General features: G+C 48.9%; 1 protein-coding gene across 1 annotated transcript in view; it reads right to left on the reverse strand.

Annotated features, from left to right (window-relative positions):
• Positions 1-22366, reverse strand: part of GCFC2 (GC-rich sequence DNA-binding factor 2) — a 338027-nt gene that overhangs the window by 28260 nt on the left and 287401 nt on the right. Inside the window, exon 17 of the mRNA XM_086926254.1 lies at positions 5672-5796. Within this exon, the coding sequence (XP_086782380.1) occupies positions 5672-5796 (125 nt within the window). The remainder of the gene's footprint in view (positions 1-5671; positions 5797-22366) is intronic.

Raw genomic sequence — 22366 nt, forward strand, 5'->3', positions numbered from 1 at the left:
ATTGAAGAATCCAGGCAGTAATGTCTTGTAAACGTATGAGTACTGCTCCAGGTTGCTGCCCAGCATATCTCCCAGATAGGGACTCTGGCAAAGAGGGCTGTCGAAGAGGAAATCGCCCTTGTGGAGTGAGCACGGACCCGACCCTCAATGGGCTTGTGACAATACTGGATAGCACTGGTAATCCAACGAGCAATCCCCTTCTTGGAAAGGGGAAAACCCTTACGGGGGGCGCTGAAAGATATACATAGTTGAGGAGACTTCCTGAAGTCCTTAGTACGTTGAAGATGAAACTTTAAGAAACTTTAAGAACCTCTGAATGTCCAGCGAGTGGAGTGCCTTTTCTGCCAGAGTAGAAGGCTTAGGGAAAAACGTTTTGAGTATAACGGTCTCATTCAAAGGAAAGTCTGAAGGCACTATCGGTATGAACTTTGGGTTAGTACGGAGTATCACTGTCCCCTTTTTAAATTGGAGAAAAGGTTCCTGAATGGTGAGCGCCTGCATTTCACCTACTCTTTTAGCCGAAGTCAAGGCCAGCAGAAGAGCCACCTTCCAAGAGAGGAATTTAAAAAATGCCCGGTGCACAGGTTCAAAGGGATGCTTCATGAGCTGGGTGAGAACCAAGTTAAGGTGCCAAAGAGGAGGCTGAGGCTTGACTGGAGGGAAGACTCTGAAAAGGCCCTTGGGAAACTGCTTAATTATCCTTGCCAACCAGAGGGAAGGACCAAAAGACGTGAGTCTGAAGCGAGAGTTGGCGGCAAGATGAACTTTGATGGATGAGTGAGCCAGCCCCGATTTTGCTAATGAAAGAATGCAAGGAAGAACTTCATGCGGTTCAGATGAAAGAGGATTGATCCCCTCTTGTTGGCACCAAATGCAGAAACGCTTCCAAACGGTCTGTCTTGTTGGTACTTGGGGTTTGTGCCCAAGAAAGTACATCTCTACATTCTGCTGAGAGGGTCAAACCAAGAAACTCTCGGTGCTCAGGAGCCTTGTCGACAACCGCAGGGATTGCGGATCTGGGCGCTGGCCCTGGGACATTGTCATCAGCAAAGGAATCGACTGCAATGGAAGTTGAAGGTCCAGGGAGAGGAGATGCAGCTCTGTGAACCAAAACTGTTGAGGCCACGCAGGAGCGATAAAGATCATCTTGCAAGGTTCAGCCTTGAGCATCCTGAGAAGTCTGGGAATCAGTGGAATGGGGGGGAAAAGTGTAAACAAATGTGCCTGACCAGGCCATCGATAGCACAATCCCCAATGAACCTGGATGGTGAAGCCTGCTTGCGTAAAATCGGCATTTCTTGCTCTCCGGAGTGGCAAAGAGGTCTATGGAGGGCCTGCCCCATAGGCGAGAAACCTGTTCCAGTGTGGACTGCTCCAGTTCCCATTCGTGGCCGACTGATTTCTGTCTGCTCAGCGTGTCCGCCGTCTCGTTGAGAACAGCTGAAGGTGCTCCCCTTTGAGCGATATCCCCTGCTGGATTGCCCATTCCCAAATCATCTGGGCTTCTTGTGACAAAAGGCGAGATCTGGTGCCTCCTTCCTTGTTTATGTAATGCATGGCCGTCGTATTGTCTGTACGTACTAGACCTGCAGACTGCTGTATCCAAGGAAGAAAAGCCTGCAAGGCCAGACGAATCGCTCTGAGCTCCAGAAGATTGATATGTAGAAGACGATGTTGGGGTAGCCACTGCCGCTTAAATGAAGGTCTTGCAAGACTGCTCCCCAGCCCTCCAGCGACGCATCTTAGTTATTATCTGAGGAGCTGTGGTGATCCTAAAGGGTAGACCCTGAGAAATATTGTCGAAGTTTCGCCACCATGATGCGGCGTCCCTCATGGACGCGGTGATGAAGATCTGGTCTTCGAAGGATCCGTCGATTTGGTGCCACTGCAAGTCCAGCTCCTCCTGGAGAGGGCACATCCGCAACCTGCAGTGAAGAATTAGAGGAATGCAGGAGGAAATGGACCCTAGGAGGGATTTTTAGAGGCAACCTGAAAGAGACTGTCTTTTTAACAGCAGACGGGCCAAGCCAATCAGCTTTTCTTGCCTCTCCAGGGTTGGAATGAGTTTGTTGAGGGACATGTCCCGAATGGCTCCCAGGAATTGAGCTGTTCTGGATGGACAGAGAGACGATTTTTCTGTGTTGAGAGTCAGACCGAGACTGTCAAAAAGGCGTATGCACGCCGCAACGGATTCCTCTGCTGCATGCTTGGTAGGAGCCTTTAGCAACCAGTTATCCAGGTAAGGGAAAACCTGAAGCTGCTGTTTTTGCAGAAAAGCTGCCACGGGAGCTAAAATCTTTGTAAAGATCCGCAGAGCAGACCCGAGTCCAAAAGGCAGGACCTTGAACTGAAAGTGGCTCTTGCCTACAGTGAAGCGCATAAACCTCCTGTGGGCTGGATGGATGGGTACATGAAAGTATGCGTCCTCTAGATCCAATGTGGCCATAAAATTCCCTGAGTTGAGAAGACAAAGGATGTCCTGCAGAGTAACCATCCGAAACGATTTTTTGATGAGATAGGTGTTGAGCTCCCTCAGATCTAGAATAGGGCGGCACTTTTCTAAAGTCTTATGGACCAGGAAGAACCGGGAGTAGAAACCCTCTCCCGCTGAGAGAGGAGCCAGCTCTATCGCTTCTTTGAGGAGCATTTGATGGACTTCCAACCATAGAAGACGGAGATGTTTTGACGTAGTGGTGCGAGGTGGCTTGGAAGGTGGTGCATGGACAAATTCCAGAGTATGGCCGCATTGAATGATCTTCAGCACCCAATGGTCCGATGTTGTTTGTTGTCAGTTGTAGAGGGAATTTGAAATTTTGCCTCCCACTGATGTTACAGGAGGAGAAGGGACAGTAGTAAGAGACAGCAAGCCTCTATTGACGCTTAGAGGAGTCCTTCCCCTGGCGCCCTTGTTTTCCTCTGTCCGGAGCTTTATATTTCTTCTCAAGGCAAGGCAGTACCAGAATTACCTTGGCTGGACTCCACATCACTCTCAACCCCTCATCCCAGACATGACCAACAATAGGAATAGAGCAAACGGATTTCTTGTACGACTCCTTGAACTCATAAAGGAAGCATTCAGACTGCACCGTGGGCAGGGGCAGTTCAAATCTCGTAGCTGCCCTCTTCATCAAATTATGGAAACCCCCTATGTCTGCAGGGGGAGAATCAACAGGTGCTGGTGAAGGAGAAGCCGGATCAGGAATGACAGTCATCCCCCTCTGCGTCTGGATCTGGTATTGTGACATTGCCCTGGTACTCATCAGAGGTGTCATCCTGAATGAGAGGCACGATAGGTGGTGCATCCTGGGCCACAGGCATTGGCTGAGGAGGTGGCAATTGAGGGGTAGCAGGCCGAGCAGGCGGAACAGCTGTAACTGGCACCACAACTGGAGCTGGAGATTGTGTTGCAAATCTCCTCCTATAGTCCAAAATCATAAACTGCAAGTTCGCTAGTAGGGAGGAAGGCATAGAGACCATCTCCTTTTGGTAGTCTTCCTGATAATACGAGGAAGGTTCATAATGCTGTTCCTCCACGTATTCCCCATCAGAGTCTGTACCCTGACACTTGACGTGTAATTGAGAAGGTATACCCGCATAGCCAAACAGTCCATCTCTCTCTTCAGATCCCTCTTCTTCGAGGAGAAGTGCAGGAGGTAGAGGAGTCACCCTCAGGTTTAATCTGGCACTTTGACAGAAATGGTAATTTTTCCTTCGTCGACTCGTTCATCGACGGGACTGTCGACGACGATGTGAGAGTCGTCGACGAATAAATGTACATCGTCGACGCAGCCGTAGTCGAGACCGTCGTCACCACAGCAGTCGTCGTTGTAGACGTGTTAGCCGTCATCACCATCCTCGTCAACATCCTCGTCGATGTCGTTGACACCATCGATGATGACACAGCCACTACCGGCGTCAAAGTCGTCATCGCAGAACCCTGAAGCGTCAGCGCCGGAGACGAGGAAATCACCGTCGACTGAGCCAGAGTTGAAGGAGAAGACTTGGACTGCACCTTTGATGATTTCGTCGACAACATCGTCTACGAGTGAACTTTCTTCACAGATTTTACCTCAGAAGAGAGAAATGAGGGCTTTTTGAACGTTTTTGGAACCGCTGGAGGAGAAGATGGAGGAATAGAGCTGAATTTCTTCTCAGATATCACTCCTGCTGACAGTCCTTCCCTCTGCTTTACACCTCGGTGAGGAGATTCGCCAGGACTACGCTCTTCAGACCTTTGAGAGGTATTTTACAAGGCCTTACCAGGACGTTCTCCAAAAGGCGAAGGAGAAGGTTTACCATTTTTTACAGATCAGCAAAACTCTAGAAACAACTACAACGCATACAGAATGCCTCTGCACGCCTCATCCTCGACATCCCCCGACACAGCCACATCACAGCCCACCTGAAATACCTACACTGGCTCCCCGTCAACAAGAGGATCACCTTCAAGCTCCTCACCCACGCTCACAAAGCTCTCCACAACACTGGACCAGTGTACCTCAGCGACTCACCTTCTACACCCCGAGCCACCAGCTTTGCTCCGCTGATCTCGCTCGCCCCACTGTTCCCCGCATCAGTCGAGCGACCGCTGGCATCAAATCGTTCTCCCACCTCGCCGCAAAAACCTAGAACACCTTCCCCTTCGGCCTACGACGGACCCAGGACCTGCTAGCCTTCAGGAGACTCCTCAAGACCTGGCTGTTCGAGCAGTAGCAGCACCCCCACCCAGCGCCTTGAGACCCTCAGGTGTGAGTTATGCGCTCTACAAATGTATTGATTGATTGATTCATTAACCTTCTGGAAGATGTAGCAGAGGATACCTCATCACTGTCACTGGAGGCTGGTTCCTTCCTTGACTTGAGCTTCTGGAGCCAGATCAAGAGACGCCCCTCACGGTCTCGCAGAGTCTTCGTATAAAAAGTGCGGCATATTTTACAGTGTGCTGCCTTATGGTCTGGGTCAGACAGCAAATACAATCCTTGTGCTTGTCCTCCACATATAACCTCTTCTAGGCACAAGTTTTAAAGAGGGCTTACATCTTGACAGGAAGTCCAAGCAGGTCTTGAAGAAAAAACAAGTGAAAAAACCTGTAGAAGTAAGGTTAACAGGATACAACTCAGTAGAGACTCCCTTGCACAACGTGTGGTAGAAAATCTGAGGCTCTGAGGTTCTCTCTGGATGGTTCTACAGGGAGAGGCTAATCTGATTGGTTGTTCATTTTATTTGGTCTCTGTTACAAAAAGAGGTGGATATGTTACATAACTAGAATGGGCCTAGGCCTGGTTTCTTCTTTGGTAATGGTTTCTATTGCTATTTTATGTATACCAGGGACGCCCATCCCGGCGACAGGGAATGATTCAAGCATGGGAATCTATGAAAGTTCCAATACTGGAGTAAGTAATAAACCGTAATACTGAAAAAAAAATTCACAGGTGCCTTTTCTTAGAAAACTTTTGTATGCTTTTAAATGGCTTATAGTAACACTTAAAAAACTAAACAGAACTTAAATACTATTCCATTCGTGATGATGCAACACAACACGTTACTTCTATTCCAGGACAAATGCATTCATCTTTTTACAGAAATTTCTATTCTATTAGTTTTAAACAAAACCAATTGATGAACAGTTTCACACAAAGCTCCCCATGATCTGCGATATTCTGTGTGCTACCTGTAATCGTTCTTGTGCATTAAATGTCCAAACTGCAATAAATGTTTGCTCATGTTCGCCAACTGAGGAATTGTTGATCGACTATTCAGGCCTTTAAACCATCCTTCAGGAAGATATGAAACTATCTAGAGAATTAAAACACAAATATGCATTAGCTCACAATCAATAAAGTATATTATAGTATGTAATAATCCTCCCCCCCTGCTAAATATGTGACTGCTCACAGTGGAAGACAATGTAACCTGTGTAATTAATAAATTACTTAATTTTTCAGTATCGTGCTAAACAATAAAAAAGGCCACTGTGCATGAGAAAAAGACATGATCAGTAGTTAATTTAGCAAAGAGACACATTGACCTGCACTAGATGTTGAAAAGGTAGCACAAATGTTTATTGAATATGTAATGGAAAAGAATAAGGGCCTGATTACGAGGTTGGCAGTCCATAGGACCGCCAAAGTCACAGTGGAGGTGCAGTGACGGTCAGGGACCACTGCACCAGAGGTCTGACTACCGTATAAAGAGTACGGCGGCCAGATCGCTTTGGGACCGTCGCAACCGCCAGGGATCCACGATCCATGGCAGTGGTGCAGCGGTCTGGGGAAGCAATATGCATGGGGTTGCCGCTGCAGCACCACCATGCCTATTACGAGTTTCTCCACCACCAGCTTCACATGAAAAGGCTGTTGGTGAGGAAACAAAGGGAGCATTACAGGGCCCCATTTTGCCCTTCTGCAAGGAGGGGCATGCAAGGGGGGCACATGCTGTGTCTCCCTGTGTGCATGCACCCCTATTCCTACATTGCATGGATAGCTCAATCCATGTGATGCAGAAACATGCATTGGCAGTCCTGCGGCAATACAGTTCTAAGGCTTATCAGCCTTTAAACTGCACCGCTGCGGGACCGCCACGCCGCCAGACCACGAAATTACTCCTAATCTGGCAGACAATCGACTTTGGCGGTCCTGGAGGGGGGCAATGGCGTGACAGCCCGCTCCAGGACCGCCAAAGTCGTAATCAGGTGCGAAGTCAGTTGTCTAGGGGGACCGGACACTTAAAGAAGGAGATGAAGTGAAGGAGGGTTCTAATAGAGTCTCATCAGCAGTTACATGGACCCATGAAGTATGGTTTTCAGTACTATTTTGGCTGATGTGAATGAAATGATCCAGTCAGTACAAGGGGAAGACTGTTTTTTCTGCCATGCGTTTTTTTCTATTTGGGAAGGCAGATCAAATGTGAATTTCTAGATCATATGTTCTGACTAGAGGTATTACGAGGGTACAAGACCTACAGATGCACTGCCTCCAGAACTTTGAATGTTATTCTTTGTTCCAAAATGAGGCATTCAAATATGTCGCGTCCTCACAGTAATGTTCTATCAGGCAGACCCTTACTACCTACAGCTTCCTAATATTTTGTATCCCCTCCCAGGTCCCAGACTGGTTCTGAAAACTAATGTAACAGCTTTTGAGCAGCGGTGGGTGGTGCCATTCACAAGGATTCGGTCAAAAATGACGAGCAGCTGCATATAGACAACACCTTTACACAAAGACATCAGAAGGAAGCACAGCGGGGAGGGGCGAGGTAGTGAGGAATCTGTGAGTAGACAGAATATTAATCGGAAAACATTATTGAAGATAACAGTCTTCTGATGGATACTTCTACCTGCAGTTTCCTCGTCTTTTGAATCCGTACCAAAGCAATGCCCCATCAATAGAGTGGGATCTGAGGAGTGGACTTAAACCAGGAATATCTGCAGGACCGATTCAACAAAACAGCCCTCCATGCGTACTTGAGAATCAATATAGCAGAGGCTGTTGAATGTATGGATGGAAGCATACATAGCAGCCTGGAAGATTTCCAAGGGCCATCAATCCAGATTTGTAGAGCACACCTGCTTCATAGGTGAGGGTCTCGAGGTGCTGTCGGAGAATCCAGCCTGTTCTCCAATCAGTTGAACATCCATGTCTTGAGGTCCTTCCTGAATAGCTGGAGCGATGCTGAGGCTCTGAGCTGCAGGAGGAGGTTGTTCCAGGTCTTGGTCACCAGATGGGAGAAGGAGCGGCGTCCGCTGGTTGTCAGGTGGATGCAACAGGTGACAGCTAAGGTGAGGGATCAGGATTTGAGTTTCCTAGTGGGCTGGTGAAAGGTCACTTGTTGGTTGAGGCACGCGGGCCCTTGGTTGTGTAATGCCTTGTATGTGTTGGTGAGTGGCTTGTATTGGCATCTCTTCATTACTCGTAGCCAGTTTAGTTTACAGAGGACAGGTGTTATGTGCGTTCGTCTGGGGAGGTCGAATATGAGCCCGGCCGCTGTATTTTGGTTCGTCTGGAGCTTCTTCATGAGTTGAACTTTTATTCCTACATAGAGGGAGTCATTGTAGTAGAGTCTGCTGGTGACGAAAGCGTGTGTGTAAATTCGGGTGTTAGTCAGGAGTCATCTGAAAACCTTCCTGAGCTTAAGGAAGCAGGCAGTAGAGACAGCACAGACTTGCTTCTTCATGGATAGCTGGCTGTCGAGGATGATACTGGGGTTATGGGCGTGTTCGGTGGGTGTCCGCGTTGGGCCCAGCTCCGGGGTAACCACTCGTCGTTCCAGTGTGTCCTTGCCTTTCCAGAAGATGAGCACTTCTGTCTTGTTAGTGTTGAGTTTGAGACAGTTGTTCATCCAGTCAGCAACATCTTTCATGCATTTTTTGGGGATTGTCGTTTAGAGAGAGGATGCGTTTTGTGTCATCAGTGTAAGGGGATGACTGAGTCCGTGGCTTTTGATGATGTTGGCCAGGGGGTCATGTATGTGTTGAAGAGGGTTGGGATGAGCCTTGAAGTACCCCAAAGTTGATGTTCTTAGGGAGCAAGGTTTAGGGAGGGAGAATGATTTTCTGTGTTCTACCTGTGAGGTATGATGCAATCCACTTGAGGGCTGCTCCTTGGATTCAAATCTGGTGGAGTCTGTTGATTAGGGTGTGGTTGGAATATGGTGTTAAAGGCTGCTGAGAGGCCAACAAGGATAATGGCCACTGCAGGGCAAGGCCTTAGTTATAGCCTTTACTTTAAAGCAATGGGGCCGAACACACTCAGTAGGGTCCGCAAAGGACAATCCATTGGGATATTTCAATGGCTATTCCCTTCCCCGCTGAAGCGGAGGCAACTAACAGTGCTCGTCAAGTCAAGATTCTTAATTTCCAAGAAATACATTCTTATATTGCACCTTACCCTATTACTTTACGTAGAATTACAAATATCATAAAATCAGCAGTACATAGCACTTAATTAGATCGATTCAGCCAACACATAACTTCGACCAATAATGTATATAGAACAGTACAAAAATGTAAATTTCTCTCCCTAAAACTCATTAGATAATCAGCCACCCATTATCCCACATGCACTAAATCATTTAAAAGAGTACAGATTAACCAGCAGCATGCAACTTCTCTCACCAACCAGAAAAATGTATCAAGTGCAGTGTGCAGAGACACATTTTAGCAAATCACAAGGTCCCCATTCAATGAAACCTTGCTAATAAAACCAGATTTCCCATCACAAGGTCAGTGTCTTAACCAAGGCACCCTCCCAATATAGTGGACATCAGCCTTCCAGTTAAAAACATCACTATCAACATGACAGAGATAATAGCAGGTGTATGAGCTGCTAAAAAGTGGAGGAACTGGCATAAGAAGTTATAATTTTGCAAATATTGGGCAACAGTAATGGCTACATCCTGAAACGTAAAGCAACATATCAGGTTCAAGCCTATTTCTCTCGACCGTATCTCTCATTTTTTTTAAAAACAGTCGGATAATCTTTCTTTTCTCGAGGAAGAATACACAGTCAAGCAGAAGGTGGATCATGGAGTACTTTCTACCCCACTTACAAGGAAACTGACCATAGTTCTTGGCTATTGTTTTCAGCCCTGTCATCCAGGGTCAATTCCAACCCTCAGACGAAGAATTTCATTTTGCAGAAACTTATCAGGGTTTTTATAGGAGTATGGAAAAAGGTCTGTGCTCTCTTGAGAAATTAAGGGAATGGCTGAGCTCTTGTTCTTCAGGTACTGAAGGTCTTCCCTCCAGCCAGGTTCAACAGCACATAGCCTGAGGGTACTCTTTATTGAACTAATTTGTATTTCTTCACCTGCTTCTAGGCGCACGTCAGGGACTCCCAGGTGCTTCAACATTACAGCCACAGGGTTCCTCTTATAGGGAAAGAATGACATTACCTCAGGCAAAATTAGCATAGATCATTTATTGCAGGGGACTCCATTTTTAGTCAAATAATAAAAGCACAAGGCTCTTGTATTCGCCAGAGAACTCCAGGCTACAGTTCTCAACTCCCTCCTTACAGCTTAAATCATTGCATTTTTTGGTAGATCGAGCAGTTTGAAAGAGCTGCCTTCCCATGAGACCGGTCTATAGTTGCCAGCACCTCCGCACCATATAGGACCTGGGGGATTAGTTTACCCTGAAAAACTCGACTTCATGGCTTCAAAGTATAGCTGCCCTATCTATGATCGAACTTTTGCAAGACATTCACTTCGGTGGATATTACAAGCCTCCGTGAATCCAGCTGTTTAGCCCAGCTCAGATCATCTGAAAAAGATCAAACCCAAATACTTATATTCTTGGACCTACTTCAACCACACATTACCCAAAAATCAAGTAAAACCATGTTTTATCTTGTCTACATTGATTGTTAGTTTATTTTCAAGACAATAGGAGTCAAACGCATGTATTTTTCGTTGGAGCCTAATAGGCGTGCAATCCATCACCAATAAATAATCTGGGTACAGAAGCAACTAATATGCCTACCCCCAATCTTAGGGGAAAAACTATGAGTGGCACTTAACATCTAATGAACTGTCTAAAAAGCAGGGGTGCTTAGGGGAACTTAGGTGCCCTGATGTAAGCCATTCTCTACCAAGACTTTCCTCGACAGGCTACCTAACCCGTCCAGGTAGACCTGTACCCAGTTACTGCTATGAAGCTTCATCAGGAGTCTGAACAAGGCCCCCAATATATTCCACTAGTGCAGTTTTCACCAAGGCGTACCGCTGTCTACACTGTTGAATGTCGCTCGGAAGTCACGAAGCAGCAGCAAAGGCCACCTGCAAGCTCCACTGACTGTCTTGAAACTCGCACAGTGTAAAACAGTGGTCCATTGTTGCTCATCAAAGTGGTGCTACTTAGTCCTTATAATACAGAAACTAAGGGCACATGAGTTCAACAGGTGTATCCTCTGCTTCTTCAATATGTGAGGTGAAAGAAAAACGAGAAAAGCAGAACAGAGAGCAGTACATGGAAAGGCAATGTCACTAACGGAAGAAAGGCTGAAGCGGTCATAAAAAATAAACATTTGACAAGAAAGAAGGCAGCAGATGGATGTCTAAAGCCAAAAGCTTGGTAACATGATGCGCAGAAGTAACTGCAATGAGGAGCACCGTTTGTTTTTAAGTAAGGAACCACAGAGGGAGCTAAGGAGCAGACCCACTGCAGCATTCAACAAGCATTTCGGAAAATTCTTCCCCAGCTGCTGGAGACTGCAAAGAAAACCATAGTCCAGTCCCTCATTCTATCCCGGCTGGACTATGGGAACGCCCTTTACTTGGGAGCCCCCATCTCAGTCATCCGTCAACTGCAGATAGCTCAAAACTCTGCAGCAAGGCTACTTACCGGAACTAGTCGTCGTACCACCGCAGCCCCTGCATTAAGGGCGTTGCACTGGCTCCCAATGAAGGAGCGAGTCCACTTCAAGACCCTATGTCTGGTACATAAGACTCTGTATGGGAACGGCCCCCCCATTCTGAAGGATATGATCAGACCCTATGTTCCATCTAGGCACCTTCGCTCTAACCACCAAAACCTCCTCATAACGCCCAGGACCAATAAAGTCCGGTCTGGGGATCGCCTCTTCTCCCGAAACGCGGCGAAACTTTGGAACGCCATACCACTATCACTTCGTCTGGAACCCAGCCTTCTTGTGTTCCGAAAACAACTAAAAACACTTCTGTTTCCTAGGCCATAATTTGTCTTTCCCCTCCTAAACTCCGTATTTCCATCATTCTTCAAGCGCTGGGATGCTTCCGAGTAGCCATGCGCTATACAAGAACCTTTCCAATCCAATCCAATCCATTTGAAATGCCATAGGTCTCGCCTTTGGGACCTTGTAAGTGTTTAGCTATGCAGCATATTATCTATTATATTAGCTATTAAAGACATTAAAGTTTGTGGTAATTTATCACAACTGAGAGCACTCGCATGCCAATACTCTATCAGCCCAGTACTGCAGAAATACAGATCACTCACAAAATCAGGTGAGCTCATGTGACAGGCTGCTAAAGAAATGCGTTACTTACCTGTAACAGCAGTTATCCAGTATTGGTGTCTTTCATAGATTCACATGCCTGAATCATTCCCCGTCGCCGAGACGGGAGCCTCCGGTACATGAAAAAGTAATGTCCTAAGGACATACATAGAGAATATAGGCCGAAGGGCCTCCCCTTATGGGGCCTTTCCACGTCCTTATGCAAAAGGACCGAACTCTCATCGTTAGCCAATCAGCTCCGACCTCCTTCCAGAACCTTCCCGGGAGGAGCCTCCGTCCCTCAGATTTTCGTACGCACCCAGCTAGGGTGTCGCAATGTAGACCTAGAGGTACGTGAGTCCTTACCGGGGAGGCGGGAGGGTTGCATGTGAATCTATGAAAGACACCAATACTGGATAACTGCTGTTACAGGTAAGTAACGCATTTCTTATCCAGTATTTGGGTGTCTTTCATAGATTCACATGCCTGAATCAGAGTAGCCAGCAGTTATACATGCATAGTGGTAAGGCACATTCTCACATACAGTAGGCCTATAGAAGTACAGGCAACCTGAGAGAAAACATGGTAATATATATTCATGCATATAGCAGAGAAAACCATTAAGAATGTGCATACCTGGATGGCGGGACGAGGTAAGGCTCACCTTATTGGAAGAGATGGCGCAGCACCGCTTGTCCCACTGCAGCGTCCCTCTGCAGTTCGATGTCCAGGCAGTAGTGCCTGGAAAAGGTATGCGGGGACTTCCATGTCGCCGCTCGGCAGATGTCCAGGATCGTCACTCCAGCGAAGAGCGCCGCTGACGTTGACATCGCTCTGGTCGAGTGGGCAGCCACTCGATCTGTCAAAGGCCGTCCGGCCTGATCATGGCAGAAAGCAATCGCTGAAGAAATCCAGCGTGAGATGCTCTGTTTTGTCAAGGGCAACCCCATGCGCGGGTTGCTGTAGGCTACAAAGAGTTGAGAAGACTTCCTGACGTCTTTGGTCCTGTCCAAGTAGAATTTGAGACACCTTTTAATGTCCAGGGAATGCAGCGCCCTTTCCGCTGCCGTGGAAGGGTCCGGAAAGAACGACTTGAGGACAATTGGTTCGTTCAGATGAAAGTCTGACGGCACTTTAGGAATGAATCTAGGGTTGGGCCTGAGTACCACTCGGTCGTGCCTGAATTGGAGATACGGTTCCTGAATGGACAGCGCCTGAAGTTCGCTGACCCTTCTGGCCGACGTCAGGGCTAGCAGGAGAGCCGTTTTCCAGGAGAGATGCTTGAGCGATGCCCGGTGTATGGGCTCGAATGGGTGTTTCATTAATTGGTTTAGCACCAAGTTCAACTGCCAGGTTGGAGGAACTTTCCGAGGCCTCGGAAAGGATCTGTAAAGTCCTTTTAGAAATTGCTTTACCAGTCGACTGGACCAGAGGGAGGGTCCCGATGGGGTCCTGGTGAACCTAGAAATCGCAGCCAGATGAACCTTAATGGAGGCGTGAGCCAGTCCCGATTGAGCCAGGTGCAGTAGGTACGGTAGCAGTTGTACTGGGGTGACCCGGAGCGGGTGTAAGTCTTGTTCCGAACACCACACGCAGAACCTCTTCCATTTCAGCGAGTAGGTCTTGGTCGTGCTGCTCGCTCTCGCTTTGGCCAGTACCTCCCTGCAGTCCTGCGGTATGTCTAGCTCCCCGAACTCACGGTGCTCAGGAGCCAAGCCGATAAGTTGAGCGAACGGAGGTTCGGGTGGTGTACCTGGCCTCCGGACATTGTCAAGAGGTTCGGGAGTTGTCGCAGGTGAATCGGGGGCCTGATGGATAGGCGAAGAAGATCCGAGAACCAATGTTGTCTCGGCCAGTACGGAGCAATCAGTATCAGCGTGCACGGTTCTGTCCTCATCTTACGGAGGAGCCTCGGTATCATCGGGAACGGCGGAAAAGCGTACGCAAACACGCTGGACCAGCCGATGGAAAAAGCATTTCCCAGCGACCCCCGTTGGGGATGCCAGCTTGCGTAGCTTCGGCATTTGGTGTTCTCTGCCGTCGCGAAGAGATCGATCCTCGGGGTGCCCCATTGTGAGAAGACGTGGGCCACCGTGTCGCCGTTGAGCTCCCATTCGTGGGAGAGAGAGGTCTGCCTGCTGAGGGCGTCCGCGATAGTGTTCTCCTTCCCTGGAACGTACTCCGCCTTGAGGGAGAGGCCGTGCGCCACCAACCAGTTCCAGATTTTTTTGCGATTCTCTTGAGAGAGAGAGAGATCGCGTTCCCCCTTGTTTGTTCAGGTAGTGCATCGTCGTGGTGTTGTCTGTTTTGACGAGCACAGGGGAAGAGCCGATGCGTGGCAGGAAGGCCTGTAGAGCCAGGTACACTGCCCTCAGCTCCAGGAGGTTGATGTGTAGTTGTGTCTCCTGGGCGTCCCATTTGCCGCTGACTCGAAGGTCTAACAGTACTGCGCCCCAGCCTTCCAGTGAGGCATCGGTCGTGATGACCAGTGGTGCCGGCGGCAGGAGGAACGGCAATCCGGCCGTCAGGTGAGTCCTGTTTCTCCACCACAGCAGGGCCTTTATGATGGCCGGCGTGATTGTGAGAATGTCGTCGAATGAGCCTGAACACTGTTTCCATTGTCTCGCCAACGCTTCCTGTAGGGGGCGCATGCGGAGCCTGCAGTGCGGTACGAGGAGAATGCATGAGGACATCATCCCTAGCAAGGAGGTGAACGTCCGGACCTTGATGCGAGGCTTCTTGGCCACCGCCGCGGCCAGAGACAGTACTTTGCAGATCCTGTCCTCTGAGGGGAAAGCCTTCGCACGCTCCGTGTCCAGGGTTGCCCCCAGGAAGGTGATCCTCGTTGACGGAGTAGTGCACGATTTTTTGAGGTTGATCGTCAGACCCAGCTGTTGGAAAAGAGCGCTGCAGGCGTTGAAGGAAGCCAGCGCGTCCTCCGGGGAAGGAGCCTTCACCAGCCAGTCGTCCAGGTAGGGGAACACCTGGTGACCCCTTTGTCGCAGGAAGGCAGCCACGGGCGCCAAGCACTTCGTGAAGATACGTGGGGCAGATTTGAGGCCAAACGGCAAGACCTTGAACTGGTAATGTCTGCCCGCTATTTCGAACCTTAGGTATTTCCTGTGCCTGACGAGTATGGGGACATGGTAGTAGGCGTCCTGTAAGTCCAGGGAGACCATCGAGTCGCCTTTTTCCAGTGCTCCTAGGATCTCCTGGATTGTGACCATCCGGAAGGATTGACTCCTCAGGAAGGCGTTGAGCGCCCGGAGGTCTAAGATCGGCCTCCACTTGTCCCCTTTCTGTTGGACCAGGAAGAAGTGGGAATAAAAACCCTTCCCCTTCTGGGAGTCCGGGACCTTTTCGATGGCTCCTTTGACCAACATGGCAGAGACTTCCTGGAGAAGGAGGTGCAGGTGTCTGTGAGCACGCCTCAGCGGAGGGGTGTTGGGAGGGGTGTTGACCAGTTCGAGGGAATGTCCAAATTGAATTATTTGTAGTACCCACCGATCCGTAGTGATTTTTCGCCAATTGTGGAGGAAGTGGGTCAGTTTTCCCCCAATTCGAAAGGATTGAGACGGTGGTGGGACTGGCTGGAGTAAGTGGTCACTGGCGGCCGCCAGCGCCCTTCTTGGCGGATTTGCCTCTGAAGGACGATCTCCCATAGGATGACTGTCGGGACTGTTGTTTCTGCTGGGGTTGGTTCCTGTTGCCATAGGAATAGGACGACCGATTTTGGTAGGAACCTCTGTAGGAGTACTGACCCCTGGAGCGGCCTCCCCGAAAGGATTGGTTCCGGGACTGGAGGGAGCCCAGAGCCCTCGCCGTGTCGGTGTCTTTTTTGATGGCCTGGAGTGCCTCGTCTATCTTCTCCCCAAAGAGGAATTGCCCATCGAACGGCATATCCAGCACCTTAGATTGGACCTCCTGCCGAAAAGACGTCGCCTTGAGCCAGCCCTGGCGGCGGAGCACGGCAGCCCCGGCCAACTGGCGGAATCCCGTCATGGCTGCGTCGATGGCGCAGTCGATAATTTCAGCCGCGGAGTTTTGTCCTTCCGCCAGAAGAGCTTTCACCTCGTCCTGGACCGTGGCCGGCAGGCCTTGCAGGTAGGGAGCTATGTCTTCCCATAGCTGGCGGTTGTAGCGGCCCAGGAGGGCGATGGAGTTTGCCACCTTGATGGACATGGCGGATGTGGTGGAGAACCTCTTGCCTATGGTGTCCAGCTTCCTTCCTTCCTTGTCCGGGGGCGCGGACAGCGGCGAGGAGGGGTTTCGGGATTGTTTTTGGGCCGCCTGAGTGACAACCGAGTCCGGTTTGGGGTGGCCGGTCAGGCAGGCAGGAGCGGAGTTCGGGGCCTTATATTTTTTGTCCAGGCGCGGAACCACCGCCGGCACCGAGGCAGGCGTGAGCATCAGCTTCTTGCCCTGTTCCCATAGAAAGTCTATCAGAGGAATAGACTTGGTCGATTTCTGTGTGTGCTCCTTGAAGTCATGGAGGAAGCATTCCGTTTCCGCGGATTCCACCGTCATGTGAAACCGCCTTGCAGCCCTGTCCACCAGTTTGTGGAAACCTCCCACGTCCGCCGTTTCAGAGTGGCGCGGTCTCGGGGATGCCGGGGCAGATGAATGGTGTGATGACGCAGCATCGGCATCGTCGTCTCTGTGGTCCGAGGCGACGTCTTGCACCTCGCCTTCCTCTAAGTCCGTGTCGTCCTCCTCGCTTTCCGATGAGTCCTCCGCCTGTGTTTGCGGTCGGAGTTGGCTCCGAGGACGGGCCGGGGGAGCGGAAGGGTGCGAGGCCGACGGTTGCGGTTGGGTGACCGGTACCTGGGCACCGCTGTCTGCGTCCGGGAACCTTCGTTTATAGTCCTGCACCAGGGATTTCAAATCGTTGACCAGAGACAGTGGCAAACAGATCATCGGTGTTTTCACCGTGTCTACGGTCAGGGAGCTGCCTTGATACGTCACTCCGTCCCGGATCTCTTGGACGTCCTGGTGGTCTTCGTGAACCTCCTGTTCTTCGTCCGACTCTTCACTTTGTAGTGTGTCTTGTTCTTCTTCGGGTGCCAATTCCACCGTTGGGCGAACCGAGGGTGTAGGACTCGAGTGAATAGAGACTTCGACCAATCTCGATTCCTTCCAAGATGGCGCCGGGGTCTCTTCCGACGACGTGCGTGAAGATGGCGCTCCCGCCATGTGTGTTGGTGATTTGGGCACCTCCGTCAGGGTTAACGGTACCAATTTTTGCGGGGATAAGGGTGTCGCCGCCTTACTGATGGTAGGGTCGTGGACTTGAGATGCCTTTGTCGAAGGTGTGGTTTTTGAACTTGACTTCGACTGTTTAGGAGACGAACTTGACCTCGATGTCTTGGGAGACGAGCCTTCGTTATGAGGTGTTTTCGGCGAAGGCGTACCTGAAGATTTAGACCTCTTAGGTGACGATTTAGACCTCTTAGGTGACGAAGAGGCGGCCTTCGAGGGTTTCAGAGGAATGGTCGAGGAGACCGGTGCGCCCGAGGACGCAGTGGTGGTCGTCGTGGTCGCCGCGGAGGGCGATGAGGCCGTAGTAGTCGACACAGTGGTCGTGACTGAGGTGGTCCGCTTAGTAGATGGAGCGGGCTTCTTGAACCTCTGGCCATCCTTAACAGACACGGAGGAGGTGGTGGAGCGTGCCTCCGAAGGCTTCCTGTGCGCCTTCTTAGGAGGAGTGTCTGTCTCTCCAGGGGACTGCACCCTGGGTCTCTTCTTGGAGACTTTGGAGGTCGCGGAGACACTACCCTCGGAAGATTCCAGAGTGTCTCGGACCTTAAGCCTGTCGAGCCATTCGCGAAGGCGAGTTTCCCGTTCCTTAACCGTCTTCTTTGGGAAGGCTCTACACACCCTACACTTGTCAGTGACGTGGTCAGGGTACAGGCAATATATGCACAGGTCGTGCTTGTCCTCCGCTTGAATCCGCTGCTTGCCGCAGGAGGAGCAGGCCCTTAGGAGGGCTTTCTTCTGTGAGTCCGCCATGGACGAAGTTCTCTTATTAGATTCCGACATGTAGTCGATGCTAGGATGAAATCCTTTTCGTACAAGTGAATTTCGGCGAAGTTTGAGACTTCGAATTTTGGAAACCTGAAGAGCTCAGGTTGGAGACTCCCTAGCACAACGTGCGGTAGAAAAATCTGAGGGACGGAGGCTCCTCCCGGGAAGGTTCTGGAAGGAGGTCGGAGCTGATTGGCTAACGATGAGAGTTCGGTCCTTTTGCATAAGGACGTGGAAAGGCCCCATAAGGGGAGGCCCTTCGGCCTATATTCTCTATGTATGTCCTTAGGACATTACTTTTTCATGTACCGGAGGCTCCCGTCTCGGCGACGGGGAATGATTCAGGCATGTGAATCTATGAAAGACACCCAAATACTGGATAAGAATAACCTAGCCTCCTCCGCCGTACCGCTAGCTTACACCAGTATAGTGTGTGTGTCACTCAAGAATCCGCCCCTCAGCGCAGAGACAAAACAAAAGATGGCTACTTTTTCCGCCTGTTAAGACGGCACAGTAAAAAATAGATTGAGGTCTACTTTACGCCACCGAACTACCGTAAGGACTCATCTCTCAATGAACATAGGGCAACACCACAATGTATACTCAGCTGTTCTGCTAAGTACAAAATAGGGTTTGCGAATTTCTGAGCTTTGACGTTTCTCTGGTCAGCCGTCACTGAGTCACCAGCATCTTTTTTTTACTTTGCAGAATTATACGTGTAATTGTGTTTCTTTCCAGCTACAAATCTACGTAGGAGCAGGAGGTATCAGTATGCAAAATAATCACAGTGACAGGATACAGATTGTAATTTGACAGTGGAGGCGGTCAGGCAAGCTTGTTTCTCTGACAGTCGACCAAGGGCCAGAGGGTCGCTGCCCTTGTGCACGTTACTGTAACCATATAAATGTCAAATAATACACATCGAAAAGTTGGCAGCTCTGAAAGGCAATAAGCACTAGCATAGGCAGGGAGCCTGAAGTCCTGTCACCTACATAGATGAGGTGTGCTAAGCAAAAATAAAGCTCTTCACCTTCCTGTAACACACACAGAGCATCTGCTAAGCACAACATTTAAGACCTACCCACCAAGGCGTCAAGGATACGCCACCCGGATACCTCCCATGCCAGGACAAAATCTAAGCATTTCAATGATTCTTTGGCCCCAACCAATTGCACTAAAGTTATTATTTTCCCTGACACGGCCCATCAAAGGAGCACCGCTCTCGAGAATACCGCAATCTGTAAAAACTGTAAAGATCGTTGGGTCAGAGTCCAAGGGCTTACTGTGCCCACTGCAGCGTAACACCTACTCTCAAATGGGTACTGTCGTGCTGTCGCCGCACCCACCTGAGTCACAGAGATTTGCTAATTTGGGATCCTCGGAGCGAGGGGGCCCGCAGCACCTTCACTGCCTGTCAAAACAGGCAGCTGCGTCACTTCTGCCTTCAAAGGTGTGCCCTGACACCAGCCTGTGTCTAACATATAAAAAGCGAAGAAGGACTGTAGCTAGATAATTCAATGGAAATAAACAAATCACTACATTGCTTTCTCTTAAAAACAAAAGGTCTGTCTCCAAAACCAGAGAATGTATTTGAGATTCTAAGTTTAACTTATGCAGCTATCTATAACCCGAGCTCGGCCGAGGGGTATTAGTTAGCTTATCAAAGAAGCACAATAAATTAAACACACCCAGTTATCATTTACACAGGATTGAAACAACAAACGCCAAGTGAATGGAAACAAAGCAGGTAACTAACAAGAGAAAAACGAGCGCGGCCGCTAAAGTGAAAGCTTTAAGTGAAAGCGACCATGCTGTGTTTAATTAGTAACCTGATCCACGACGCGACGAGGAATGCAGCTGCCACCCTGCGCACCGCTGCTCGCTCCTGAGAGCAAAACGCCGTGGGAGTGAACCTCTGGAGAAGAGGTGGGACATGCAACCGCCTTTGGCCATTTGTGTGCTTTCATTATTGAAAGACACATGCAAAGGCCAATCCAATTTGTGGGAGGAGTCAGACTCACATGGAGAAATTTGGAGTGCGCACAAGAAGCCTCCCATAGAGCAGCACATGCACACTGCGCTAGGCTCCACCTAATACGGAGGAATGCTATTAGGAAACTTATAACTGGGGCTTCGTATAATTAAGGCTACTTGGGCAAAGAAACAATGAAAGGGACGATAAATATCCTATAATCGTGTACAAGGCACAGCCAAAGACAACACAAACACACATCAGATAATTCTACCTGCAAGAGCTACCTGCTTTTCACTCATGGTAACTAATCGAGCCCCAACAGCCTGAATGCAGAGAATTGGTGGAACAGCGGCAATCATAAAGGATAAAATGCATCACTTGTGCCGAACAGTCAGGTCTCTCAGCTAGTTCTGTTCAATCTCTGTAAATGATTGTGTAGGTTTGTTAAAGTACCTTGCCTTGCTGATGAGACACAAGGTCCTCCCGAAGGGGAAGTTTAAGTGATGGCAAATGGCCAGGGCCAGAAATTCGGAGTAGTAGCCCCTCAGATTCGAAACCAATGCCACCAGAAAGACCTAGGCTCAAGTCCTATCTGACTTTCCGCACTCCTAGTCGGCAAGATGGCACCTGCTGAGTTGGTCTGCTTTGAAGCTGAAGATGTTGGTTAAGTGCCTCACAGTCAGCAAAATCAAGTTAAGCTCCAGTTATCTCCACAGCCTCAATGCCTCGAGGAAGACAGTATGTGATTGTATGATTCCCCGATTGTTACAATACAACACAGTGGTTGTTTTTTCTGTGAGCACCTGGATTGACATGATTCTAATTGACAACAAATGCTTTTGGGGGAGACCAAAAGGTAAGCGGCTCCATCAACTTGTGTTGCAGCTTAGACAGACACCACTATACCCTTTTTGTCCAGGTTACCTCCTCAGTCAAGTAACGACACCACATGGTCCCCGTGCAGAAAAATAAAACACAGCAGCTTGCCACATGTCAAGGTTGCTTATGACATCCACCACTTCAGAGCCAACGACGACTTCTCAAAAATGTGAGTCTAAAAGGACTCTTCCAGGTTAGGCCCATTTTAAGTTCTACTGAAGGACCCCCTATGTGCCACCAAGCAAAAAATTAGAACGATGCACAAAGCCAATAAGCACAATAACCTCATAACTGGTAAGGCTGAGGAGCCGCTTTGGCCCGAAACATCAGGATAGCCTGAAAATATCCAAATTTGCTGAGGTGTAGAACGGCCTTCAAGAAGACTTTGTCCAGGATGGCACCAATGAAGGATAGTCTGTGTCGCTTGTAGGTGAGATTTGGATGAGATAAAGAGCAGTGACATTGTGCTCTCTAGGTGGTCCTGGACTACCGGAGGGGAACCCAATTTCAACGGCGAGTCATTGAGACACATGTGCTCATGAACAGCAAAGGCTGGATGCGAACACCAACATGACCTTCGTAAAGACCCAAGGAGCCGCTATAATGCCAAATAGTAGGACAGTGAGTTGAAGGGGAGTGGATTCCATCATAAAAAGTCATTTTTATTTCCTGTTGGACGGCTGCATCGGTACATAAAAGTATACATTCTGCAGGTCCAGAGAAAACTAGTCTTCATGAATTTCTTCTTTCAGATGCATTAATCCAAAACTATTAAGCCCAGAATAGGGACACAAGTATATATTTCTCAGAGGCTAGGAAGGAACAGAAGTGAAACCTGAACCCCCAGTTCCACTTTGGATCTCTGGAGATGATTTGTTCATGATCCACCAAAACTGGTGTGAGAACAGAGGGGTAAATGCAGTGGCAGCTAGTGAAATTTGGAAGTGGTAGGGCGTAAAAGTCACGGATGAGTGTTACGTCGCGACCGTAGCGAGCGACCCAGACTCTCATAAGTGAGGTTCGGTAGTTCTTTAATAAAAAATAAAAAAAGTGAGCAAATTTTTGCTTTATAATATTATCAGTAGAATTGTATGATTGTGAAAACGTAATGCCCATTTCAGTGGATATGTGTTATTTGTGAATGACCGTGCTGTACAGCACGATCCTGTAAAATATAGATCCTTTAAAAATATATTTGTGATGGTGTGTCCCAAACTGCACGACCACCAGTTACATACTGCACCCTTATGGATGACAAGCGTGAGCCTTGTGTTTCGCAAGATTTGTTTCAGCTCATTATTAAAGACGGGTTCACTCTCAGTTTGGGATTTCACTGCTTAGGCAAAACTATTTATTAGACAGGAACTTAAAAAGAGGGGGGAAAGAGATGAAGCGCTAAAGAGATAAAGCATCTTTCTTCCAAATACATCAGTTCGTGGTCAAAACAATGTATTGAACTGAAGAGATGACAGTGTGCATCTATACAGCGATACCTTCACAGAAGACAATACAACAC

The sequence above is a fragment of the Lissotriton vulgaris genome, chromosome 6 (assembly GCF_964263255.1).
Source record: "Lissotriton vulgaris chromosome 6, aLisVul1.2, whole genome shotgun sequence".
Classification (NCBI taxonomy): Eukaryota; Metazoa; Chordata; class Amphibia; order Caudata; family Salamandridae; genus Lissotriton; species Lissotriton vulgaris.